This window comes from Colobus angolensis, unplaced genomic scaffold, assembly GCF_000951035.1.
Source record: "Colobus angolensis palliatus isolate OR3802 unplaced genomic scaffold, Cang.pa_1.0 Scaffold7, whole genome shotgun sequence".
Classification (NCBI taxonomy): Eukaryota; Metazoa; Chordata; class Mammalia; order Primates; family Cercopithecidae; genus Colobus; species Colobus angolensis.
The window spans coordinates 1,085,212-1,110,615 of NW_012120709.1; the positions used below are offsets into that span (position 1 = coordinate 1,085,212).

At 36.7% G+C, this 25,404-nt stretch overlaps 1 protein-coding gene across 2 annotated transcripts; it reads left to right on the forward strand.

The window, feature by feature from the left end:
- Window positions 1–8: 8 nt before the first annotated feature.
- Window positions 9–24,604, forward strand: KDM4D (lysine (K)-specific demethylase 4D). Of its 2 annotated transcripts, XM_011926578.1 has the most exons (3): window positions 9–429; window positions 2,009–2,103; window positions 22,121–24,604. In XM_011926578.1, the coding sequence occupies exon 3, from the start codon at window positions 22,467–22,469 to the stop codon at window positions 24,036–24,038; it is 1,572 nt and encodes a 523-aa protein (XP_011781968.1). In that variant the 5' UTR covers window positions 9–429; window positions 2,009–2,103; window positions 22,121–22,466; the 3' UTR covers window positions 24,039–24,604. The 2 variants fall into 2 exon arrangements, with proteins under 2 accessions (XP_011781968.1, XP_011781969.1); XM_011926579.1 differs by lacking the exon at window positions 2,009–2,103 and having other exon boundaries at window positions 32–429.
- Window positions 24,605–25,404: the final 800 nt, after the last annotated feature.

The window sequence follows — 25,404 nt, forward strand, 5'->3', positions numbered from 1 at the left end:
CAATCCGCAGTGGCCGAAGTGGAACTCGGCGTAACGGCACTAAGGGGCGGGGCCGAAACGGCCCAGGGGGCGGGCGTTTGAAATCAGTGCCTTAGAGTAGACCCTAAACATCATTTTATACCTTCAAGAACCAATTACTTAATGTCTCTTCCGTCTTTTCCGTCCCCGACCCCCTCCCAGACTCCTTCATTCCGGTACTGCGTGGACGGAAAGCCCCGGGTAGCCGACACCACGTCCCCGGCTAGCGGGAGAGAGCGTGGAAAAGGATTATACCAAACTGTTTAAATCCAACGACTCCTGCTTCCATCCTTTCTCCTGAGCTAGAACCAACAAACCTAGAGAGTTGAGCTTCGGAAAAACTAGTGTTTTCATTTAATTGGATATGAAGAAAGAACAAATATGTACGGGGCAACCACGATCTTTACAAAGGTACCATTCCTGCACAGATATTAACACTTCAAAGCAAAGGTTGTATTCGTAATGTTTGCTAAAATTTTTTATTTAAAAAACGTTAGTTTTAGTGGGAGGGAAGATGTCAATATTTACGACAGAGTTTAGAACGGTGGGCCCAACTGCCAGGAGCACAAGATGTAATTACTAAGATGGCTACTTAAGTGTTAAGTTTTAATAAGACAACGAAAAGGAGAAAACCCAAAAACCAAAAACCCGCCAATCCTGTCTCCTCCCTTCCATAAAAAAAATCCTGAGAACAGAGATTTTGATTGTTTAGCTCATCTTAGTATCTCATCACATAGACCTTGACATATAGTAGCTGCTCAATTAATATTTGTTAAATGAAAATTCAACTTCCCCAACTTAGTTTAAAATGTAAGGAACTCACAAAGTTGAATATTTAAATGCTTTCTTACCCCTAAATTCTTTGCAACTTTTAAATGAAGAAAGAAAAGCAGAAAAAGCCCTTTCACTCATAGATTTCAAGATGAAAATCCTGATTTTTCTTACTAAAGGTATCCCTTCTCCAGTCTTACACGTCTCACTAAAGGACATGAGCATCATATTAGTTACTCAAACCAAAATCCCAGAGTGCCTACTTAAATTCCTTTTCTTTCACTCTTCACATACGGTTCATTTACAGGTCTTAACGATTCTACTTTTAAAACTTACCCGAAATTTTATTCTACTGCCACTACCCTTGTCCTGGCCAACACCATCTCCTACCTGGATTGTAATTGTTTCCTATTGTATCTTCCTGCGTCATCTTTTATCCTACAGTCAGTGCTGCATATAGCCAAGAGAGTGATCTTTTAAAATTAAGCAAATGGTGTTGCTATCCTGTGTAAAATTTCACTGCACTTAGGATAAAAATCACATTTCTTAATGTGACCTGAGACCCCACGGAGTCTGGCTCCTGCCTAACTTCCAGACTTCACTTCCAATCAGTCACTCGCTTACACACTAAGCTCTAGACACAGCCAAGTGGGCATTTCTGTTTTACAAAACAGGGCAAGATTCTGTCTGTTTTACGGCCTTTGCGCTAGCTTTTCTCTGTTGCCTGTGCCCCAAGATAACTGTATCACCATCCTTCATGTCTAAGGTATCACAGTGAAGTTTTCCTACCCCCACCCCTCCAACACTTGTGTTTGTACACCATCACATCACGCTGTTTCATTTTTTCATACCACTGAACATTACCAGAATCTATTCTATTCATTTTTTATTTCCATGTTTCTTGTCTGAGAGACAGCATAGGAAAGTCATTAAGAGGAAAGGATTTTCAGCCTGCCCATTTTTGTTCTAAATTCCAGTTCTGCCCTTTCCTAGCTCTAACCTTAGGCAAGTCATTTTCCCTTTCTGTACCCTCAGTTTCCTCATGTGTAAAATGGGCGTAATTCTAGCACCTAACTTATAATACTACTCTAAGGATTAAGTGAATTAATACTTGTAAAGTGCTTAGAACTGTCTCAGCAAATAGTACTTGCTAAATAAATGTTAGCTATTATGGTTATTAATATTATTTTTATTATTATTGTCTATCTTCCTATATTAGAACATAAGTTCCAGGAAAGCAGGAACCTTGTCTCTCTTGTTCACGGGGTGTATCCTCTGCATATAGAACAGTGCCTGGCACATAATAGGTGCTGAGTAAGTATTTGTTGAATGAATGAATGAATGAATGAATGATGCACTATGAAGTAGAGGAATGAAGTAACAATGGTAAGATGGTAACACAATTATAGGAAATACCCACAGTTTTTATGTTCTAACTGTCCTCATTAACCTGGAGTGAATCACCTTAATGGATTTAACTCCCAACCCACTAACTCAATCTTTTGGTTGCCAATGGTGATCAAATAACCACCCTATAATTTCATTAACAGCAATATACAATATAGTCAATCCACAAAATTAAAAGCTTTTGACTTAAATGGTCTGAAAGTGCTAATAAGAAAGTGCAACTAAAGCTTTTGACTTAAATGGTTTGAAAGTATTAAGAAAAGGAAACAAGTTTACTAAAATCTTGAAATTCATCCAATCAGTTAACCTAGCTGGCAAAAATCGTATAACCTCCCAAGAATTCTTATTTTAAACCTGTTACCACAAAATCTAGTTTGGCCCTTAATTCTGCCTGCCAGTCCTCTTACCCTCTCCTAATTGTTTATTTTCCCCCTCTGCAATAATGTAATTTCCCACATTCCCCTTTCTTCAAGTCTACATGCCTCTTTTACTCCTTTTCCCTCCCCATTCTCTTTCCTGGTAGTAGATCTCAGTTCTCTGAGAAAATAGAAGCTCTTAAACAAGGACTTCTTATCTCCTCTTTTCTGCAGATCTATTGAGTTGCCTTTGGCTATTCCTGTATCCTCAGATTCCCATGGAGATGAGGTGACCCACACTCTCCGTTGTGCTCTGGGCCCTAATTCCTTCAGATTTCTTAGTGACTGGCATTTTGCTCTATATTTTCTGTTTCTTATGATCTATGAGACCATCCCTTTCAGATCATTTTTATCAGCTTTTCGACATGGTATAGTATATCTTAACCTTAAAAAAGGCTCTTTCATTTTAATATGCCAAAGGTAGCATTTAATTAAATGTGAAAGGGATGCAGTTTCGCCCTTTATTGCAAAACGTATATTCTTATGGCAGGAGTAACACAGGAATTCCAGTTTAAAGCTTACACAAAAATCGACACCTAAAAGGGAAAATAGAAGCCATAAAAACCTAAGAAGAAAATTTAAGAAACTATTTATAGAACCTAGAATTTGGAAAGACCTTTCAATCAAAGCAGAACACCTTAAGAGCTTTATAAGAAATAGTTTTAAAAATTCATCTATCCAAAAATTAATTTTATAGCAGAAGATGCCAAAAGCAAGTCAATAAATGCCAAATTAGCAAATTTTGTAATTCCTATAACATATAAAGAATTACTGCTACTACTAATGATACACATAAAAATCACAAATTACCCAATTAAAAAATGGACAAAAGATATAAACAGGCCGTTCAGAAAAAGCAATTTCAAATAGACAATAGTCTGTAAACATGAAAGACACTCAACCTTCTAATGAGGAAAATGAAAGTAAACTAAAAGTGGATTATCACGTTACAGCATCAGATTGGCAACAATTAAAAAATTAATGACATAGTTGGATGGGATTGAGAGAAAAGGGGATCCAGTCAGACAGCGGGGGACATTGGTCCCCCATTACCCTCACAGGAAAAGCCAAGGTGTTCACAATGGTTTCCAAAGTTTTCTGTGGTCTATCCTTTCCCCTACCTCTTTGACCTCATAACTTGCTCATGCTTTTCATGGCTACCTTCTTCCTATTGTTGCTTGGACACGCACACAGCTGCTCCTGCCTTAGGGCCCTCACACTAGCTATTTTCTCTGCCAAGGCTATTCTTCCCTGTCTTATTCAAGTCTTTGTTCAAATGGAGGCCAATCGCCCTTGGGCATCTCTACTTAAAATTGCAACTGTTGGCGGGGCGCGGTGGCTCAAGCCTGTAATCCCAGCACTTTGGGAGGCCGAGACGGGCGGATCATGAGGTCAGGAGATCGAGACCATCCTGGCTAACACGGTGAAACCCCGTCTCTACTAAAAAATACAAAAAACTAGCCGGGCGAGGTGGCGGGTGCCTGTAGTCCCAGCTACTCGGGAGGCTGAGGCGGGAGAATGGCGTGAACCCGGGAGGCGGAGCTTGCAGTGAGCTGAGATCCGGCCACTGCACTCCAGCTCTGGCGACAGAGCGAGACTCCATCTCAAAAAAAAAAAAAAAAAATTGCAACTGTTCTCCCTCTCTGTCCCCTAACATTCTGTACTCCATATCTCCCTTCCCCTGCTTTCTTTTTATTTTTGAAAATTATATTATACATAATTACATGCCATGTATCATCTTCCATGACCCGATATAATTTAGTTATGTTACATTTATTGTCTCTTTCTCTACTTCTCCCATGTAGAATGTAAGTTCTAAAAGGGCACGGTTCTTTGTTTTGCTCAGTAATATAGGCCAAGCATTAAAACAATGCCTGGCACCAATAGCTACCCAATAAACAGTTTCCATATGAGTGAATAAAAGAAAGAATGAATGGATGAGCGAATGAATGAATGAATTAGTTTTAAGAGGAAACAATTATATTCTGTTGTAAAAAGTTATTGCCTTAATCTATTTTATATTTTAAAGGAAAAAAAATAACTTACATTGTACTAGTCTGAAATCTTGATTTCAAATGAAGATATGATAAGACTCAGAAATATGCTTTTCTTTCGGGAGAGAATCTCTAAATGAAAAAATCATATGAGATCAGGCTTTATATGTACCATCAAAATCCTAATTAAATCAGCCCTAATCCAATCACAACTCTAATCCAGCTCTCTCCATCTCTTCTAATTGAATCACTCTCTCCAATTCTACTAAACTCTCATTCACCAAGTTATTAGCCCACAAAATGTGAACATTTTGCTTAAAAATGTTTATTTGTGGCTTTTAAATAGTAATATGAAAAAAATCAATGCCCACATGTCAGAAATTACATTTTAAAATAAAGTAATATAAATAATGAAATCTACTTTAAATTTTTAACCTGAAAATGACACATTTTCTAATATGAAAAGCTTTCTTTGATGTTTTGACAAGTGAGAATATAAAAATAAAGTAGCTAGCCCTCTACCAACAAAATCTTCATTTTTAAGTGAAGACATTCTAGGGCTTAGAGAGATCGTTTCCTGGAGACAGCCTCAAAATGAAATATCACTTGCTGATGGTCCAGGCCAGGTTACTGGATAATATCATAAGTTAACCACCTCTCATCTAATCTAATCACATAAATACCTCACCCACTGACCAGTGTACTACTAGGAAGACAATTAAAATCAAACATATCAAAAATAGTTAAAACTAAAAAACTAAAATAAAATAAAGAGATAGAAAAAGACATGCCAGGCAAATTCTAATTTAGAATCCTTGATGTAGCAAAATTAGTTAGCAAAAGTATTCTTTAGGTTGAATAACACTAATAGGGACAAAGAAGTGCATTTATTACATTATGAAGAAAAATCTACTAGGAAAATTACTATCAGGGACACGTGTGCAGCTGACAACATAACTTGAGAAAATATGAAGCAAAAAGAAAAAGTGACAAATCTACAATCATGGTGGGAATTTTTTAAGATAAATTTCTCTCTTACTAGTAGATCAAGCAAACAACAACATTGATCTACTATGTGTATACATATATATGTACATTATATATGTATGCTTATTGTATTTATATGTGCATGTAAAAAGTTCATTGTAATCAGAGCAGATTATATATTCTTTTCAATAAACATTGAATATTTACAAAAAGTAATCATGTATAAAGCCCCCCAAAATTTTTGACAAATGCCAGTGTATGCATTTCTTTTTTTATTTTTATTTATTTATTTTGAGATGGAGTCTCACTCTGTCGCCCAGGCTGGAGTGCAGTGGCGCAGTCTCAGCTCACTGCAACTTCCTTCTCCCAGGCTCAGTGGATTCTCCTCCCTCAGCTAACCAAGTAGCTGGGATTATAGGTGCGTGCCATCATGCCTGGCTAATTTTTGTATTTTTAGTAGAGACGGAGTTTCACCATGTTGGCCAGGCTGGTCTCGAACTCCTGACCTCAAGTGATCCACCTGCCTCGGCCTTCCAAAGTGCTGGGATTAAAGGTGTGAGCCACTGCACCTGGCCCAATGTGTGCATTTCTAAATGATAATAGTCTTGTCAATTTTTGAATTTTATATAAATGTTCAAAGTGTTTATGTAAATGAATATGTATTCCTTTGTGTTTTTGCTTTATTCCTCCCACTTAATATGTGCTATCTGTAGCTCTGATACACTATTTAGAGTTTCATTGTATAAAAATACACACTATAACTTGTTAATTCTAGTAATTATCTTTTCATTGTAGTGATATTGCAAATAATGCCACAATGAACATTTTTGTAAATGTGCAGAGATGCATGTGTGTGCATTTTTCATATATATATATATTTCATCAACAGGATGAGAGTTCTTGTTCTATAATCTCACCACACTTGATATTGTCCAGCTTTTCAATTTTAACTCATTTGGTGGGTGTATAGTGATATATCAGTGAGGTCTCAGTTTGCATTTCTCTGATTATTAATTCACATGTTAATTGTCCATTTGGATTTCTTTGTGAGGTATCTGTTTAAATCTTTCTATTGAATCATCTTTTCTTTATGGATTTCTATGATTTCTTAAATTTAGGCATAGTTCCCTGTCACTTACTTGTGCTGCATATACAATTCGCCACTTCTGTGCTTCTCTTTTTGGTGTATTTTGATATACAACAATCTTTAATTTTAGAGTGGTTCAGATTATCATTCTTTTCCTTTTTGCTTCATGCATGGTATTTCTTGATTATGAATGTTCCCACTTTGGAAGTCATAATTATATTCTCAGGTATTATCTTCTAAAGGTTTCATAGCTTCCCATGAAATTAATTTTTGTGCATGGCATGCTGGAAAAGAGGCCTTGAAATCTGATGGAGCAGATATTCTTACCTTGTTCCTCTTTTATAAGAGTGGCTTTGCTATTCTTGGTCCTTTGGACTTTACTATAAAATTCAGGAGCCAATTGTCAAGTTCCACAACAATACTTTTGGAATTTTAATTGTGATAACATTTAATTTACAGATTAAGAAGACATTCTTAAAAATGTAATGACATTTTTACAATACTAAGTCTTCAAATCTATTAACAGGTTATATCTTTCCATTTGTTTAGGATGTCTTTAGTTTATATTAGTATGCTTCTCTAAGTACATTCATATTGTTGTCTTCATAGAAATTTTGCAAATTTTTGTTAGCATTAGTCTTGTTACTTAATGTTTATGTTATTATAAATGGCATCTTCCTTAAATTTTGTTTGTCTCATTGTTGCTGGTGTATAGAAATATTATTGATTTTTTATATGTAGCCATTTTAAATTCAGAGAACTTGCTAAGCTCTCTTATTAATTCAAATGGTCTATTCAGAGATCTTTTGGATTTTGTTGCATGTACAATCATGTCATCTGCCAATAATGACAGCTTTGTTTCTTCCTTTTCTGTTTTCCTTCTTTTTTCCCTGCCTTCTTATGTTGGTTGGGACTTCCAAGACAATGTTGAATAAAAATGCTCATAGCAAGCATCCTTGTCTTTTTCCTGATCTGCAAGGGAAAACTTATAACTTTCATTATTAGGTATGATTTGGCTGAAGGTTTTGGATAGATGCACTTTATTATATTAAGATTTTTGCCTACTATTTTTAATTTGCTGAAAGGATGATGACTTGATGAATTTTATCAAATACTTTATCTGCATCTAATGAGATTCTCTTTAGTTTGTTAATATGTGCTATTATACTATTATTTTTTAAAGTTTCATCCTTTGATACATCTAGGTCATGATGTATATATTGCTGGAATCAATTTGCTCAGATTTTATTTAGGATTTTTTCATCTATGTTCATAAGCGATATTGACCTGTTTTCTTATAGTATCCTTGTTGGGAATTTGTACCATAAAATGAGTTGGGAAGTATTCTTTCTTTTTCTATTCTCTGGGAAAATTTATCTAAGATTGGAAGTATATCTTTCTTGAATGTTTACTAAAATTTCTTGGTGTGGCCATCTGGGCCTAGAGTATATTTTCTGGGAAGAGTTTTACCTATTGCTTCAGTGTCCTTGAGGGTTATGGATATATTTATTGTTCTGTTTATTCTTTTGTCAGTATCACTGTTATATTTTTCTAAGAATTTATTTACTTCATTGAAATGTTAAACTGTATTGGCATAAAGTTGTTCATACTTCTTTGTTGTCTCTTTTATGTCTGCAGCATCTGTAGTGATGACTTCTTTATCTTTGTGATATTGGTTAGTTGTGCCTTCTGTTTTTGTTCTTTCCCATTTTCACCAGTCTTTTAAATTTTACTAGACTTTTTTTGAAAAGCCCAACTTTTGGTTTTGTTAATCATATTTTATATTGGCTTTATATTTCATCAGTTTCCGGTCTTTTATTATTTCTCTTCTTTTTCTTTCTTTGCGTTACTTTTTTCTGACTTCCTCAGATGGATGCTTAGCTCATTTAGTTTTCTTAACCTTTTTCCCTTTCTTAAATATTTATTTAAGTTTATAAATTTTCCTTTTAATGCTATTTAGCTGCATCCTACAAGATTTGAAATGTAGTATTTTCATTTAGTTCGAAGTATTTTCTAATTTCCATTTTTTATTTTATTCTCATTAAAGGTTTATTTAGAAATACACTTTTTATTTTATAAATTTGGGAACTTTTTAGTTATCTTTTTGATATTTCTCGCTTCATTGTTTGTGGTCAAATAACATATTCTGACTGTTCTCGACTGTTTGACATTTGTTAGAACTTGTTTCATGGCCACAGTTATGGTCAATTTTGTAAATTTTTATAGAACTTGGAAAAATATCTATTCTGCAGCTTGAGAGTACTGAGTTTTATATGTCTGTTGCTTTTTAACTGCTTAATCAGTAGGGTCCTGGTTTATGCCTGTCATCCTTGGGTCTCTTTTATTCTCACAAGTGTCTCAGCTTAGATGGTAAATGGTAGGATATAATTAATGTCAAAGTTTAGAGCCACTCTTATTAAAAATCTTAAATGAGTATAGAATTTCTACCGACTCAGTCAACATTGAACATTTTGCTAGAGATCGTTACTTAAGACTTCCCTATTTCTAAAAAAAAAAAAGTAAGATACGTGACTATTAAAAAAGAAGAGATATAATTTTAATGATTTTTTCCCTAGGAAATATTATCTACATGGAAAATTCTAGAATTGATGGCCAAGCTAATAGAACTAATAGGAAATAAGAGGTACAAGGTTTGAAAAGGGATGTAAGATCAATAAATAATAAGAAGACTTAATAGAAAAAAATTTCCATTTACAATACACTCAAAAAATTATAAAGTTCCTAAGGTTTTATTTAAGAAAACAGATTCATTATCTTTTTGATGCAAATCTGAAGCTTCATTGATATACACACAACAAGATCTGAATAAATGGATAAATATACCAATTAATAGGTGGGAATGATCAATGCAGGAGCTATGAAAATATACCTCTAATTTTCCTTTAATTTCAATGCATTCCCAATTTAAATTAACAGTATTTGACAGAACCTGACAGATTTATTCTAAAATGAATACTGAAGTTTTACTCTATAAATATACCCAAGATAATTTTGAAAAAAGTTGAATAAGTACACGGAGACTTGCCTTAGTGATTATCCTAAGTGTAAAGCTTTAGTAATTAAAACATTGGCATAGAAATGTACAAATAAATAAATGGACCAGATGAAGAGTTTACATTGTAACTTAACATTTGTGAGAAAAGGATTCCAACTGAATGGGGAAAATGGTGGCAAACAAGTGGATTTCTTTTTTAAAAAAAGTTCTCTGTCTTACAATAACAACACAATATTCTAAATGGCCAAAACAAATAAAAGTGAAAAGTAAAGAAAACAATGATAAGAAAAATATGATCTTTTTGACCCCAAAGAATACATGAATTACTTAAATAGTACATAAGGCACAAATTATAATGGAAAAGATCAATAAATTTGATTACATTTAATTTTTTTCAAATATTAAAAAAATCATAAACAATAAATGGAGGTGGTGTGCTGAAATAAGTTATTTGCAACAATACAATAGACATAGAATTATCCCAAACTTTTAAAGAACTTTTAAAAATTGGTAGAAAAAGAAAACAATCTAACAGAAAAAAATGGGCAAAAGATAAAACTGGTAATTCAGAAAACTGAAACCTACAAAAGAAATAAATCAGTGAAAAAGTACTTGACTTCACCAGTAAACAGGTCACACAATAACAACAACAACAACAACAACAGCAGCAGCAATAATAAAATAAAAGGAGATAAATCATTTTACCAAATTGCCAACAACTGAAAAGTTGACATTATCAAATGCACCTGGAGGTGTGGAGAAACAGAAACTCCTGTTAGTACATAGGTTAATTAGGATAGCCACTAGGTAGAGCAATTTGACATTGCCTAGTAAAATATAAAATGTTTCTTCATCATTTAGCAATGATAATTCAAAGTATCTAGCTTAGATAAATTGTCACGTATAAGAAAGAGAACACACACAGCACTGTTAAGTAATAGGAAACACTGGAAGTAATGTAAATACCCACCAATAGGAAAGTGCATTAATAAAATATATTTTTATAACAGACCATATATAGTGTATGTATGTGTGTATGTGTATATACATATGTATATGCATATGTGTGTATGTATATATACATATGTGTATCTATGCGTATGTGTGTGTATATATGAATATATCTTGAAACTGTTAATGTTGAATTTAAAAATTGCAGAAAATGAGGCCAGGCATGGTGGCTCATGCCTGTAATCCCAGCACTTTGGGAGTCTGAAGCTGGCAGATTGCTTGAGCTCAGGAGTTTGAGACCAGCCTGGGCAACATGGAAAATCCCTGTCTCTACAAAAAATAGAAAAATTAACTGGGCATGGTAGCCTGCGCCTATGGTCCAAACTACTCAAGAGGCTGAGGTGGGAGGGTGGCTTGAGCCTTGGGAAGGGAGGTTGCAGTGAGCCAAGACTGCACCACTGCACACTGAGGTTGTGGTGAGCCAAGACTGCACCACTGCACTCCACCCTGGGCAACAGAACCAGTTCCTTTCTCAGAATAAATGAATAAAAATAAAAATTGTAGAAAATGAGCATATTTAGCATAAAATTTTTTATATAAAATAAAAATAGCAGGCCGGGCATGGTGGCTTACACCTCTAATCCCAGCACTTTGGGAAGCCAAGGCGGGCAAATCACCTAAGGTGAGGAGTTCGAGACCAGTCTGACCAACATGGTGAAACCCCATCTCTACTAAAAAAATAAAAAAATAATTAGCTAGGTTTGGTGGCAGGCACCTGTAATCCCAGCTACTCGGGAAGTTGAGGCAGGAGAATCGCTTGAACCCAGGAGGCGGAGGTTGCAGTGATCTGAGATCGTGCCATTGCACTCCAGCCTGGGCAACACAGCAAGACTCCGTCTCAAAAAAAAAAAAAAATAGCAGATACACAAAACAGTATTATTGATGGATACACAACACATATACATACAAAAAGATACCCAAAGATGGACAGTGTAGCCAATTCATGACTAGTTGCTTATAGGCAGGGGGAGAGAGAAGAGGATTTAAGATTTGGATCAGAGAGGGAATCCCGCTTCACCCGAAATATTTATTCTATTTAAAAATACTTGAAGCGGGAGCAAGATTTTTAAGGGATATCTGTTGTTACTACTTTATTCAGCATTACACTGCCAGGGTAATTAGGCAAGAAAAAGAAGATATTCAGACTGAAAAGGAAGAACTAAAACTATCTTTATTGACAGATTGCATGATCTTATATATAGAAAGTCCTAGGTAACTTGCTAAAAAGCACTAAAACTGAAAAAGAAGTCCAGCAAGGTTGCAGGATACAAGATCAAGATACATAAATTGATTTCTGTGCATTAGTAGTGAACAATATGGAAACAAAATTTAGAAAACAGTTCCATTCACAATAGTGTCAAAAAGATTAAAATGCTTAGGAATAATTTTAACAAAAGAAGTGCAAGACATATATTGGGAACTAGAAAATATTGTTAAGCTAAATGGAAAGACATTCCATGTCAATGGATCAGAAAACTTATTAAGATGGTAATGCTCTACAAATTGAACTCCAGATCGATGCAATCCTACCATAATTCCTGCTGGCTTTTTTCACCCAGAAATTAAAAATCCATCCTAAAATTCATATAGAAATATAAAGGAACCAGTATAGCCAAAACGGACTTGAAAAAAAAAATTTTGGAGGGCTCACACTTTTCTATTTCAGACCTTACTACAGAGCTCTAATAGACATTGCTATAAGGATAAACATGGTTCAATGGAATAGAATTGAAAGTCCAAAATAAACTCTTAGGTTTATGGTTAATTGACTTTCAACAAAAGTTTCAAGACAGTTCAATGAAGAAAGAATAACAAATGGTGCTGGAACAACTCGATATCCCCATACAAAAGAATGAACTTGGATTCCTACCTCTCAGCATACACAAAAATTAAGATTGATTGTGAGCCTGAATGTGAGCTAAACCTATAAAACACCTAGAAGAAAACAGGATAAATCTTTGTGATCTTTAGCTGGGCAATAATTTATTAAGATACAAAGCCAAAAGCACAAGCAACAACAAAAATTGATAAGATGGGCTTCATCAAAATTCAATACCTGTGCTCTTTGAAAGACATAGTCAGGAAAGTGAAAAGAAAACCTACAGACCTGGAGACCACATTTTCAAATCATATATTCAGTAAAGGACTTGTAACCAGAACACATAATGAACTCTTGCAACTCAGTAATAAGAAAACAAATAAAGAATAAGCAAAGGATTTGAATGGAAATTTCTCCAAATAGATATATGAATGGCCAAGAAGCTTAAGAAAAGATGTGCAATATCATGAGTCATTAAGGAAAGGCAAATGAAAACCACAATGAGGCCAGGCATGGTGGCTCACACCTGTAATCCCAATATTTTAGGCCAAGGTGAGAGGATTGCTTAAGCCCAGGATTTCAAGACCAGCCTGGGTAACATAGTGAGACCCTGTCTCTACAAAAAAATTTTTTAAAAAATTAGCCAGGCATGGTGATGTGTGCCTATTAGTTCCAGCTACTTGGGAAACTGAGGCAGGAGGATTACCTGAACCTGGGAGGTTGAGGCTGCAGTGAGCTGTGATCATGCCACTGCACTCCAACCTAGGCAACAGAGTGAGACCCTGTCTTAAAAAACTAAAAATTAAAACCCACAAAATTACTACTTTTTACCTGCTAGAATTGCTATGATGAAAAAGACATAAGTATTAATGTGGATGTTGAGAAATTGGAACCCTCATATATTGCTGGTTATAAATGTTACATTTACTTTGAAAAACTGTGTAGCAACTTCTTAAAACGTTAAATATGGAGTTATCACATGGTTCAGCAATCATACTCCTAGGTATCTACCTAAGATAAAAACACATTCACACATAAACTTGTACATGAATGTTCATGACAGTATTATTTATAATAGTCCCCAAATGAAAACAACCCAATTATCCATCAAATGATGAATGGATAAGTAAAATGCAGTATATCCATACCATAGATTATGATTTGGTCATAAGAAACAAAATACTGATACATACTACAACATGGTTGAACCTCAAAAACATGTTGCATGAAAGAAGCCAGACACAAAATATTGCATATTATATTTCATTTATATTAAATGTCCAGAGTGGGCAAATCTATACAGATAGAAAGTAGATTAGTGGTTGTCTGGAGTTGGGGGTGGAAATGGGCTGTGGCTGCAAATGGAACAAGGTTTGTTTTTGAAGTGATAGAAGTATTCTAAAATTAGGTTTTGGTGATGGTCACACAGCACTGTAAATATACTAAAAACCATTGAAGTGTACACTTAAAATTGATGAATTTCGTGTTGTGTAAATTATATCTCAATAAAGTTGTTTAAAAACTACTTGAAGCAAATTTGATAAAATATTAAGGTTTCAGTTCTGGCTGGTTGGAATGCAGGTTTTTGTTTCTCAAAACAAAAACTCAGACACCACAAATTCAGGCCCCAATATCAAAGGAGATGAACATATAAATGTAGAGTCTTTTCATTATAGTCTTACCTTCAACTACTGACAGGTGCCCCCATCTTCAAAGGAAATGAATAGGTTCCTGTCGGAGCACTCTCAGTGATGCCTACCAGTCATATGTAGCAAATGCAACTCTTTAGTGCCTGACTCAAATACAAGCCAAGAATAACTAGACATACGAGGAAAACGTTTAACATGAAAGACAGAAACCAAGACATCGTGGAAGGGTGAACTCAGAGGAAACAGACACAATGTAGAGAGCAAATAAAACTTAAAAATTCATATAATACTTAGAGAAGAGAAAATCTGCAGCCATGGAAATTTTCAGAAATATATAATGAAAGGAATATTCAGAGAACAAAAAAAAAATTCCTGGAAATTAAAAATAATTTCCAGAAGGTTTGGAAGATAATAACAAAAGAAAAAGCATTAGGAAATGGAGGGTAAAGAAAACTAGAGAATCATTCGAGAGGTTGCTCTCTAACGATATTTGCTGTCTAATGGTATTTCCAGAGAAGAAAATAACTGAAAATGTAGAAAGGAATGTCAACGGAATGATGTAAGACAATTTCACATCAAGGAACAACATGAGTTTCTATATTGAAAATTATAGCACAATAATTGACAAAGAAGACTTAACCAATTATATCTTAATGAAATCTTAGAAAACAAGGAACAGAAGAATACCCTAATAGTGTTCAGAGCGTAAAGACAGATTACAAAAAAGAACAGAAAACAGGTTTTGGATTTTTGGAAGGTGGAATTCAGCAGAACAATGTCTTGAAAATCCTGAAAGAAAAGCACGAGGATAGAACAAAGACATTTTCAGACTCAGACGTACATACTTTGGGAGAGATATGTGATATTTGTGGCCATCCAATAACTTTAAAATTCCCTTTTTATTTTTTGGTAAACCTCCAACTTTATGAACCCTGCCTCACCAAGCTCAGAGCCAGAACTCAATTATCCAGAATCTATTGCAGTGAAGACATAGAGATATGACCTAGACTTTTCCAATCAGACATTCCCATGGAGGACTATAATGTAAAGAAATATGAGTAAGTAGATTTTGTGAAAGATCTGTTCCTGGAGAAGGGTAGTGACAGACGGTGACCTTTCAGAGGCAGCAGTAGCTTAGACTCTAATTGGAAATGTCCCTTGCCCAAAGTCTTTGGTGCCTATGACCAGAGGATGTATAGGAATGCCTAACTGTTGTTTGTTGGATAATCTGGATATTGTTCCTGGTTACACAGGCTCCACTCCCTAGTCTCTGGTCCTGCTGAAGATTCTGTGAGCTACTTAATAATCTCTAATGAAGCTTCTAAGGATGCTTCTGGTAGATATGCTTTACCAACACAAGGGAGTAAACCAGAAAGGAGACTTGAGATGGGGGGAGTCAGGATCTAACATAATAGACAGGGAAAGGGAACCCCTAGGATTACAATGACTAGAAACTTCAAGATGCAGGTTGTGCAACAGCCTGAAGACAAGAATCAGTCTAGACTCAAGTAAGCATCTGAGGGCACCAGTAAGAATATTTCTGAGAAAAGAAATCTGATTCAGTACCAGATGTGTTTTATGCATTTAGAAGAGATTTACCTTTCTGGAAATGAATCTGGGAATGAGTTAATATAAAGTATAAAGCCAAGCAAATGAAAGAAAGAGACAATTATTAACTACTGGATAAATAAAAATTTATACACATATATAGAATTCACTTTAAGCCAAAGGGGATTTTTTTAAAAAGTTAAAGAAGTTACTGACTAGACAGAATCTCTGGGAGAGTCCATGTAAGTCCAAACTTACATGCTACTCAAGACATGTATTTAAAATGTATTGACAGTCCAAAGAAGCATATATTAGATAATCCTTAAAACTCAATAGAGTAGTGTGTCCTTGTAGATGGATTCAGGAAGACTTCTGGCTCTTGCCTCTCTCTGCTGCCAGATAGCACTGTTACTGCTGCAGTATCCATGCAATAGATGAAAATAAAGATGATTTGAATGAGGTTAATAATCCCATGTTCAATTTATTATATGTCACAATGAAATAATAAAGCTGCCCTTAAGATGCAGGATTTAAAGGCCAAGTCCCAAACTTTGGATTTTAGGTCACAATTTAATCTGTGCAGTCTGTGCCTGATACTTGCTGCCGTGTGTCTTTCTCCTTAATATCTAGACTCCTCTAGATGTTCATAAAAAGAAGTCCACACCAAATATTGGCATTTGTAGGCATAAAAAGTACAGGAAAATTTGCCTTTAACCATCTTTTTCTTTCTTTCCTCTCCTTTTCCTCCCTCCCTCCCTTCCCTTTCTTCTTCGTTTTTTTTTTTTTTTTTTGGACTGAGTTTCACTCTTCTTGCCCAGGCTGGAGTGCAATGGCGCGATCTCGGCTCACTGCAGCCTCCACCTCCCAGGTTCAAGTGATTCTCCTGCCTCAGCCTCCCAAGTAGCTGGGATTACAGGCCACCACCACGTCTGGCTAATTTTTGTATTTTAAGTAGACAGGATTTCACCATGTTGGCCAGACTTGTCTTGAACTCCTCACCCAGGTATCCTGCCCACCTTGGCCTCCCAAAGTGCTGGGATTACAGGCATGAGCTACTACGCCCACCTTTACCTTCCTTTTCTCATGCAGCTTATCAAGAAGGGTCTATCAAAGCATTTGGGTCAGAGACGTGTAGATATTTTGGAGAGAGAAGCAAGCACATCTCATGGAAGAGACTTATTCCCTTAAGACAAGTGCCTATTAGAAATGAAAGCTGCTTGTCAAGTAAGACACATTCTGGACAGCTGCCACCTCAACAGCTTGTATTAAGCACCAAATAAATGTAGCACTCATGGAGTATAGAAGATAGAATTCTCACCAAGGTCTGAGGTTGGTATAGAAAGATCCCTGATGTAGGAGAGCCTCAGATGGGTCTGGAAGGCAGAGTTTATAACTTAGAGGAAAGAGATAAGTGAAGCAAGGGAAGAAAAGCATAGAGTCAAGGACAAGGATTAGGAGTATTTGACTAGAACTAAGTTTCTGTAAGAAAATTGAGAGATAAATTTGGGAAACAAGAAGCAATAAAGATGTGGTTTAAACACAATCATTTGCTTTTTTCCTTTCCAAACCTCACTAAAGTGACAGTAACAGGGTTTTTGTTTTAAGAAGTGAACTTACAAAGACAGAAAATGGTAAAGGAAAACAGGTAGTGGCCAGTTTTGGAAATTGGAAAGCAGATGGACAAGTATAAACTGATTTATCAAACACCAGAAAGTTGAGTCCTAAATTGCCAATGAGGAAAGCCAAGAAGCAACACAATTGTCTCTACAGAATCCAAAAGGCTTAGGATGTCATGGCATTGGGTACCTCTGGGAGTGAAAGTTAAAATGAGGCTAAGGAGAATTTGTTGAAAGTCTGTCTAACAAAACAGAGCCCTAGGTTCCCACCCTCCTCTAAGCAGCTGGATAAACTGCGCCTCTTACACCCTGGCAGAAGACTGAGCTTCATTTTCTAGAGTAGGAAAAAAGGTGGCCTCTGGAGTGGGAATTTCCAGATACTTTTGAGAGTGTGGTTGTCATAGGGAAAATAAGTTGATAAAGTGAACTGTACAAGTAGGGTACTTTCAGAAATGTGTAGCCTCTTTTGCCATTTGGTAGGAAAGTCAGACCTGTACCCTCCAGGAGAAAGATTGAAGCACCTTTTGTGTTGAGTATGACCAGCTCTAGAAATACCAGTGTTAGGAGTTCACCTAGGAAACAGCCCAGTTAGAATATCATGCAGGGAAGCATAATCAATAAAACCATTCATGTACCCTGAGCTTCTAATCTGCCTTTTTTTGTGCTGTACTTTTATATATAAGGCAATTACTAAAGGTCAGCAGACATTTGAGGAAAGCCTTAAATATGAAAGAGGTGAAAGCAAAAAAAGAAAGATAAAACGGACAAAAGGCAATTTCAAAGAAACAGACCATGCAGGGAGAAAAACAAAATAGAATTTCAAAAACCATTGAGATGTTAGTATTAAGAGATAAAAGAAGAAATGCTCCCATGAAGCAAGAATAAGACAATAAGAAAGAAAGGAACGTACATACATGCAGAAACTCTCAGGTAAAAGAAATGATCTCTGGAAATTAAAAATTTGGAGAAATGAAAAAGACAAAGAGAAAGGAAGTTTAGAGATAAAGATGAAGAAATTTTTTTTAGAAAATAAAATGTAGTGATAAAGCAATAGAAAATTTGGGGGAGGGGAAAACAATGAAGTAAAAATTAGAGGTCTAATCCATGAGAGGTCCAGTATCCAAATAAGAGGAGTAATATACAGATGAAAAGGAGTAGAGGAAATCAAAGAAAGAACTAAAAAAAAAAAAATCCTGAAATTAAAGAACTTCATTTTTGAGACTGATAAAATTTAAGAATATGGGTTCAAAAAAAGCTTGTATAAACATTGATAGGCTGGGCGCGGTGGCTCAAGCTTGTAATCCCAGCACTTTGGGAGGCCGAGACAGGCGGATCACGAGGTCAGGAGATCGAGACCATCCTGGCTAACACGGTGAAACCCCGTCTCTACTAAAAATACAAAAACTAGCCGGGTGAGGTGGCGGACGCCTGTAGTCCCAGCTACTCGGGAGGCTGAGGCAGGAGAATGGGGTAAACCCAGGAGGCAGAGCTTGCAGTGAGCTGAGATCCGGCCACTGCACTCCAGTCCGGGCGACAGAGCGAGACTCCGCCTCAAAAAAACAAACAAACAAACAAAAAACATTGATAGAGAGAGAGAAACAACCTAAAATAAACAACACACACAATGAATAGGTCATCTGTAAAGAACCAAGAATCATATTCATATCCTCTTCATACTCATGCTCACACCAATACCCATATTTCAAAAGTTAATAACCACTCTCTCCAAAATACAGATTAAAGGTATAATTAAAGTCAGAATTAAAGGTGTAATTAGCATATACAAAGGAAAAAAACTATAAGATAATGTCTCCATGTAGATGGAGTATTATAACTTTCTAAACATGAAAAGCATGAAAAATATTACAAAGGAAAATAAAACATTGTATGTCAAAAACATTTTTGTTAAATAAATTTAAAGCAATACAAATTAAATGACAAACTGGCAAAAAATAACATATCTAACAAAAGGGTTTAATATGTAAAATATTGATGTAATTAATATGTAAAATGTTTATATAAGTAGGTAAGAAAATACTCTGGGACCCTATTAGAAAAAAATGGTCAACGGATGTGAACCAATACATAAGATGAAACCCAAAAGACTAATATTTATGAAAAAAATCAAAATCAACCTTAGTGGTAGTCCAAGAAATGTAAATTAAAACTTGATCTAACTTTTTAACTACCAAAATTAGTAAAATATGTATTTTTTCCAAGTAAAGTTGGTCAGTGTTCAGGATGTAAAATATGTTTTTTCTTTAAAGTTTTGGCAACATGTATTAAAGATCTTAAAATATTTAAATTCTATAATAAAGTAATTTCATTTTTAAGTATCTAATCTAAGAAATTTCATTCAACCAATATTTTACAGGATGTACTGTTTTAGATACTGAAATACGGACTACATATTTAAGTAAAAGTGATTAGTAATAATCGTGGAAAAGTGAAAACAAAATAGCTGTCCAATAATAGAGGAAAAGTTTAATCACTTGTCTATATAGAGTAGAATTTTTTCAGTTATCAAATATATTATGCTTATAAATTATTTTAAATAAGTAGTAGATTTTCTAACGGAGACAAAAATTTGATTAAACGTAGCATTTAGATATTGACTGTCAGAAGAAACAATGGCTGATGTCTGAGGCATTTTGTCAACAATCCCCCACTTGAAGTAATAGATTTGAAATACATAAGCAGCAAGAAAGACAAACAGGCTCTCCTGTTGTCCTACAGTTTGGATAAGGGCTGCAGTGAAAAGGACTTTAAACTTACTCAGCTTCACTTCTTAACTTCCCCAGTTTAACACCCCCCAACACACACACACAGCAAGAAGCTTAGGAGGCATTATTTCTAAAAGACCCAAAGAAAGACTTTCTAATTTCCAGATATCCATTAATTTTAAGGGATCAAGTATTATTTTTAAAATTATTCTGATAAGAAGAAAATACTTTTCTTTGGTTGTCAGAACTGTCAAGTTTTCTTAGATGATGAATTCTGCCTTATTGTGATTACTGTGGGTAGGGGTAAAATGGAAGAGTATCAAGTGACAGTGTAATTATTCTCTACTGGTAGCTATGGCTCAGGTTGAAAGAAGCAAGAAGTAGTCTCACAACGAAAGCAACCATTGAAGACTCATAGAGAAGTGACACATTTGGCTAGAACACTGAAGGATCACTCTGTCATTGTACCTGGCAAATTCTAAGCAGTTATTTTTTTTTTTTTTGGAGCACAGTCACACTTATAAATTGTAGTATTTCCTTTTGATATGTAACATCTGAAGACTATATGTATAAGAAGACATTGCATCATTCTTCCTAGAATCCTTAGAAATGTAGAAAAGAAATAATGTAGTTTATAAAACAGATACGAAGTGCTCGATCCAAAGCTTATTTTACTTGTATATTCAAAAAGAAATATGGATTTGTGTGATTTTTCATGGGTCAGCATTTTGTTATTTCTTGAGGGAGAGACCCTCAGCATGGTATTTCAGTTTCTGATATTTAATTATCCTTCTACATTGTCTCACTTTTCTCTTTTCATTTCTTTAGAGCAAGTTTTCTAATAGAATGAAATATTTTATATTCCAAAAATATAAAGAATTTATAATAAAATCATTGTCAAATAATTTTTCAGATTAAAAAATTGGGATGAGATTGGGAGACTATCATATGATACAGGTAATCTTGTCACTTGTACATCCTCAGTGTCTCGCTTGAGTAGTGACAACTTTAAGTAGGAGAGGAAGACAAGCTGGATCCTTGGGTTCTTCTATAAGGAAGATAAAGAGAGCACACCCTGTGGTGTCTAGATGTCCTTGGGGCTTCACTGTAGACTATCATTGGACCCTCTGGTAGGTACTGACCATATGTCTGGGAAAAGGGAGATTTAATATTCAATGGTGACTATGATAGCACACTATTGCCCTTGGTAGAAATAAAGACATATAAAGGAGTGACTTAGTTTCAGGAGAAAGATCATCAATTTGTATTAAACCAGTTGACTTTCAGGGACTCAGTTGGCCATCCAAGATGGAGAAGGAAAGCTGAAGCTTAGGAGAGAGTCAGTTATTGGAGAAAGCTATGACAATAAGTAACATGTTTAAAGGGAAACAGTGTGGTACTAACGGAAGCCCTGAATATAAATAGGAAATTTTAAGAAATATAGATTACTACACTTGATCTTAGCCAAAAGGCCAAGAAGCGATTCAAACATAGATTACTTTGCCTCCTTTTCATCTTTATATAAATGGAATTATGTAATAGGTATTCTTTTGAGTCTTGATAATTTTACTCAATATTGATCTTTAAAACTGCATTTTCATGTGACTTTTGTTTATCTTCATTGCTAGATGGTATTCTGTTGTGTGAATATACTGCAGTGTACTTATTCATTCCATGCTGATGGACATTTGGGTTGTTTACACTGTTTGGCTACCAAAAACAATGTTGTTATGAATATTATTGGATGTGACTTTCAGCTCACAACCATACACATTTCCTAAGCATGTGGAACAGTTGGATCACAGCACATGTGTATGTTCAGTTTTAGAAGATACTGTCCAAACAGTTTTCCCAAGTGATTATAGTGCTTCATATTCTCTGTAGTAGGGTATGACAATTCCCACTGTTCCACATCCACACCACCACTTGACTTATCAATCTTATAAAATTTTAGCCTCTCTTTTTAATATTAGTATTCTATTCTGGTATTTAATTTGTGGATGCCTAATACTTTTTTCCAAATATTAATTTTTAATCTCTGTGTATTCTTTCTTTTAGATTTCGTTCTAAACACTGAAGACATACTCTGCTACATTTGGGTCACACCCCCAGCTCTGAGTAATTTAATAGACTTTAAGAAGACAGAGCCCAGCAGCAACTGAAACATAATAGAGTTGCAGGGTCAGCTAACATTAATGCCTGGGCAAAGCTGTTGCCCAGAGTGGAATCTCACTAGTGAATAAACAAGCCCAAGAAAAATTATCGTCTCATTTGCAAAAAATAGTAGGCTGGTAGACCCTCCTACCTCATAGATACACCAACCCAATTTTTTTAAAAGTAGCATTTTCCTACATTGTCAACTATCTAGAACATACCTAAACACTGGGAGTTTACTGCTTATTAAATGAAAACTATGAAGTCTAAGGCCAACTATGCTCAGAATCCAAATTGTAACATAATGATATTTCATCCAACCAAAGAAGAGTTTAATGATTTTGATAAATATATTGCTTACATGGAATCCCAAGGTGCACACAGAGCTGGCTTGGCTAAGATAGTTCCACCCAAAGAATGGAAAGCCAGAGAGACCTATGATAACATCAGTGAAATCTTAATAGCCACTCCCCTCCAGCAGGTGGCCTTTGGGCGGGCAGGGGTGTTTACTCAATACCATAAAAAAAAGAAAGCCATGACCGTGGGGGAGTATCGCCACTTGGCAAACAGTAAAAAATATCAAACTCCACCACACCAGAATTTCGAAGATTTGGAGCGAAAATACTGGAAGAATCGCATCTATAATTCACCAATTTATGGTGCTGACATCAGTGGCTCCTTGTTTGATGAAAACACTAAACAGTGGAATCTTGGGCACCTGGGAACAATTCAGGACCTGCTGGAAAAGGAATGTGGGGTTGTCATAGAAGGCGTTAATACACCCTATTTGTACTTTGGCATGTGGAAGACCACATTTGCTTGGCACACGGAGGACATGGACCTTTACAGCATCAACTACCTGCACCTTGGGGAGCCCAAAACTTGGTACGTGGTGCCCCCAGAGCATGGCCAGCGCCTGGAACGCCTGGCCAGGGAGCTCTTCCCAGGCAGTTCCCGGGGCTGTGGGGCCTTCCTGCGGCACAAGGTGGCCCTCATCTCGCCTACAGTTCTCAAGGAAAACGGGATTCCCTTCAATCGCATAACTCAGGAGGCTGGAGAGTTCATGGTGACCTTTCCCTATGGCTACCATGCTGGCTTCAACCATGGTTTCAACTGTGCAGAGGCCATCAATTTTGCCACTCCACGATGGATTGATTATGGCAAAATGGCCTCTCAGTGTAGCTGTGGGGAGGCGAGGGTGACCTTTTCCATGGATGCCTTCGTGCGCATCCTGCAACCTGAGCGCTATGAGCTGTGGAAACGTGGGCAAGACCGGGCAGTTGTGGACCACATGGAGCCCAGGGTACCAGCTAGCCAAGAGCTGAGCACCCAGAAGGAGGTCCAGTTGCCCAGGAGAGCAGCGCTGGGCCTGAGACAACTCCCTCCCCACTGGGCCCGGCATTCCCCTTGGCCTCTGGCTGCCCACAGTGGGACACGCTGCCACACCCTTGTGTGCTCTTCACTCCCACGCCGATCTGCAGTTAGTGGCACTGCTACGCAACCCCGGGCTGCTGCCGTCCACAGCTCTAGGAAGCCCAGCTCAACTCCATCATCCACCCCTGGTCCATCTGCACAGATTATCCACCCATCAAGTGGCAGACGTGGACGTGGTCGCCGTCCTCAGAAACTGAGAGCTCAGGAGCTGACCCTCCAGACTCCAGCCAAGAGGCTCCTCTTAGCGGGCACAACATGCACAGCTTCAGGCCCAGAACCTGAGCCCCTACCTGAGGGTGGGGCTTTGATGGACAAGCCTGTACCACTGAGCCCAGGGCTCCAGCATCCTGTCAAGGCTTCTAGGTGCAGCTGGGCCCCTGTGCCCTAAGCCCACGGGCTGCCTTTATATCCCACTGCCCTGCTGTGTGGCAGTTTGATGAAACTGGTTACATTTACATCCCAAAACTTGGAGTTTGCAGGACTCTGGTCATGCATGAAAGAGCCCCTCTGGTGATGCCCTTGGATGCTGCCACATCCGTGATAGTTTTCAGTTTTGCAATACTTTGTTCTTCCTAATGGACCCTGGAATGTCTTTGGATATTGCTAAAATCTATTTCTGCAGCTGAGGTTTTATCCACTGGACACATTTGTGTCTGAGAACTAGGTCTTGTCGAGATTAGCATAACCTGGTATATGCAACTACCATCCTCTGGGCCAACAGTGGAAGCTGCTGCACTTGTGAAGAATCCTGGGCTTTGATTCCTTTACAGTCTACCCATTTGTCTCTTCCCCTCCCCTACCCCCTTTTTCTTATAAAACTAGGTTCTTTTTACAGATAAGGTCAGTAGAGTTCCAGAATAAAAGATACGACTTTTCTGAGTTATTTATATACTTAAAATATGTTGTCACCAGTATTTGTTCCCAAATATATTAAAGGTAATCAAAATGTTAAAATCTGATTTTATTTCAAATACTATGTTTTCAACCTGTGTGTGTATGTGTGTGTGCTTAGATAATTCTTTATGTACTTCGTGATTATTTGAAAACATGGCATTGTGTGGTGGTAAATGAGCTCAGGGGATGGTTGTCGCATTATAGCTGTCCAGCTGGGTAGTGGGGCTGGGTTGCATTCATGCTTCAATGATGGTGGATTAGTCCGTTCTTGCATTGCTATAAAGGAACACCTGAAACTGGGTAATTTATAAATAAAAGAGGTTTAATTGCCTCACAGTTTCACAGGCTATACAGGAAGCATGATGCTGGCATCTGCTCAGCTTCTGGGGAAGCCTCAGGAAACTTAGAATCATGAGTGAAGGGGAAGCAGGCATTTCATGTGGTTAGAGCAGGAGAAAGAGAGGGGGGTGGTGCTACACTCTTTAAATGACCAGATCTCATGAGACTTCACTCACTATTGCAAGGACAGTACCAAGCGGGATGATGCTAAACCATTCATGAGAAACCCAATCCCATGAACCAAGTACCTCCAACCAGGCCTCACCTCCAGCACTGGGGATTACAATTTGACATGTGATTTTGTTGGGACACAAACCCAAACCATGTAAGATGGCTTGGTAGGGTCAACCTGGTGCTTAGCTAAATAGCAGGACCCAAGTTTCTGGGAAAGATGAGCAGCCCTAAGATAAAAGTACCATCATCTAACTATTTTTTCTCATAGGCTCCACTGCCTTTTCAAAGCTGTGTGTATATTTCACACTGGTAACTCACTTACTCAGCCCAGTAAACAAGTCTCCAAA

Coding starts and splice junctions, on each gene's coding strand:
- KDM4D (XM_011926578.1), top strand. CDS start 22,467: ATGAAAACTATGAAGTCTAAGGCCAACTATGCTCAGAATCCAAATTGT.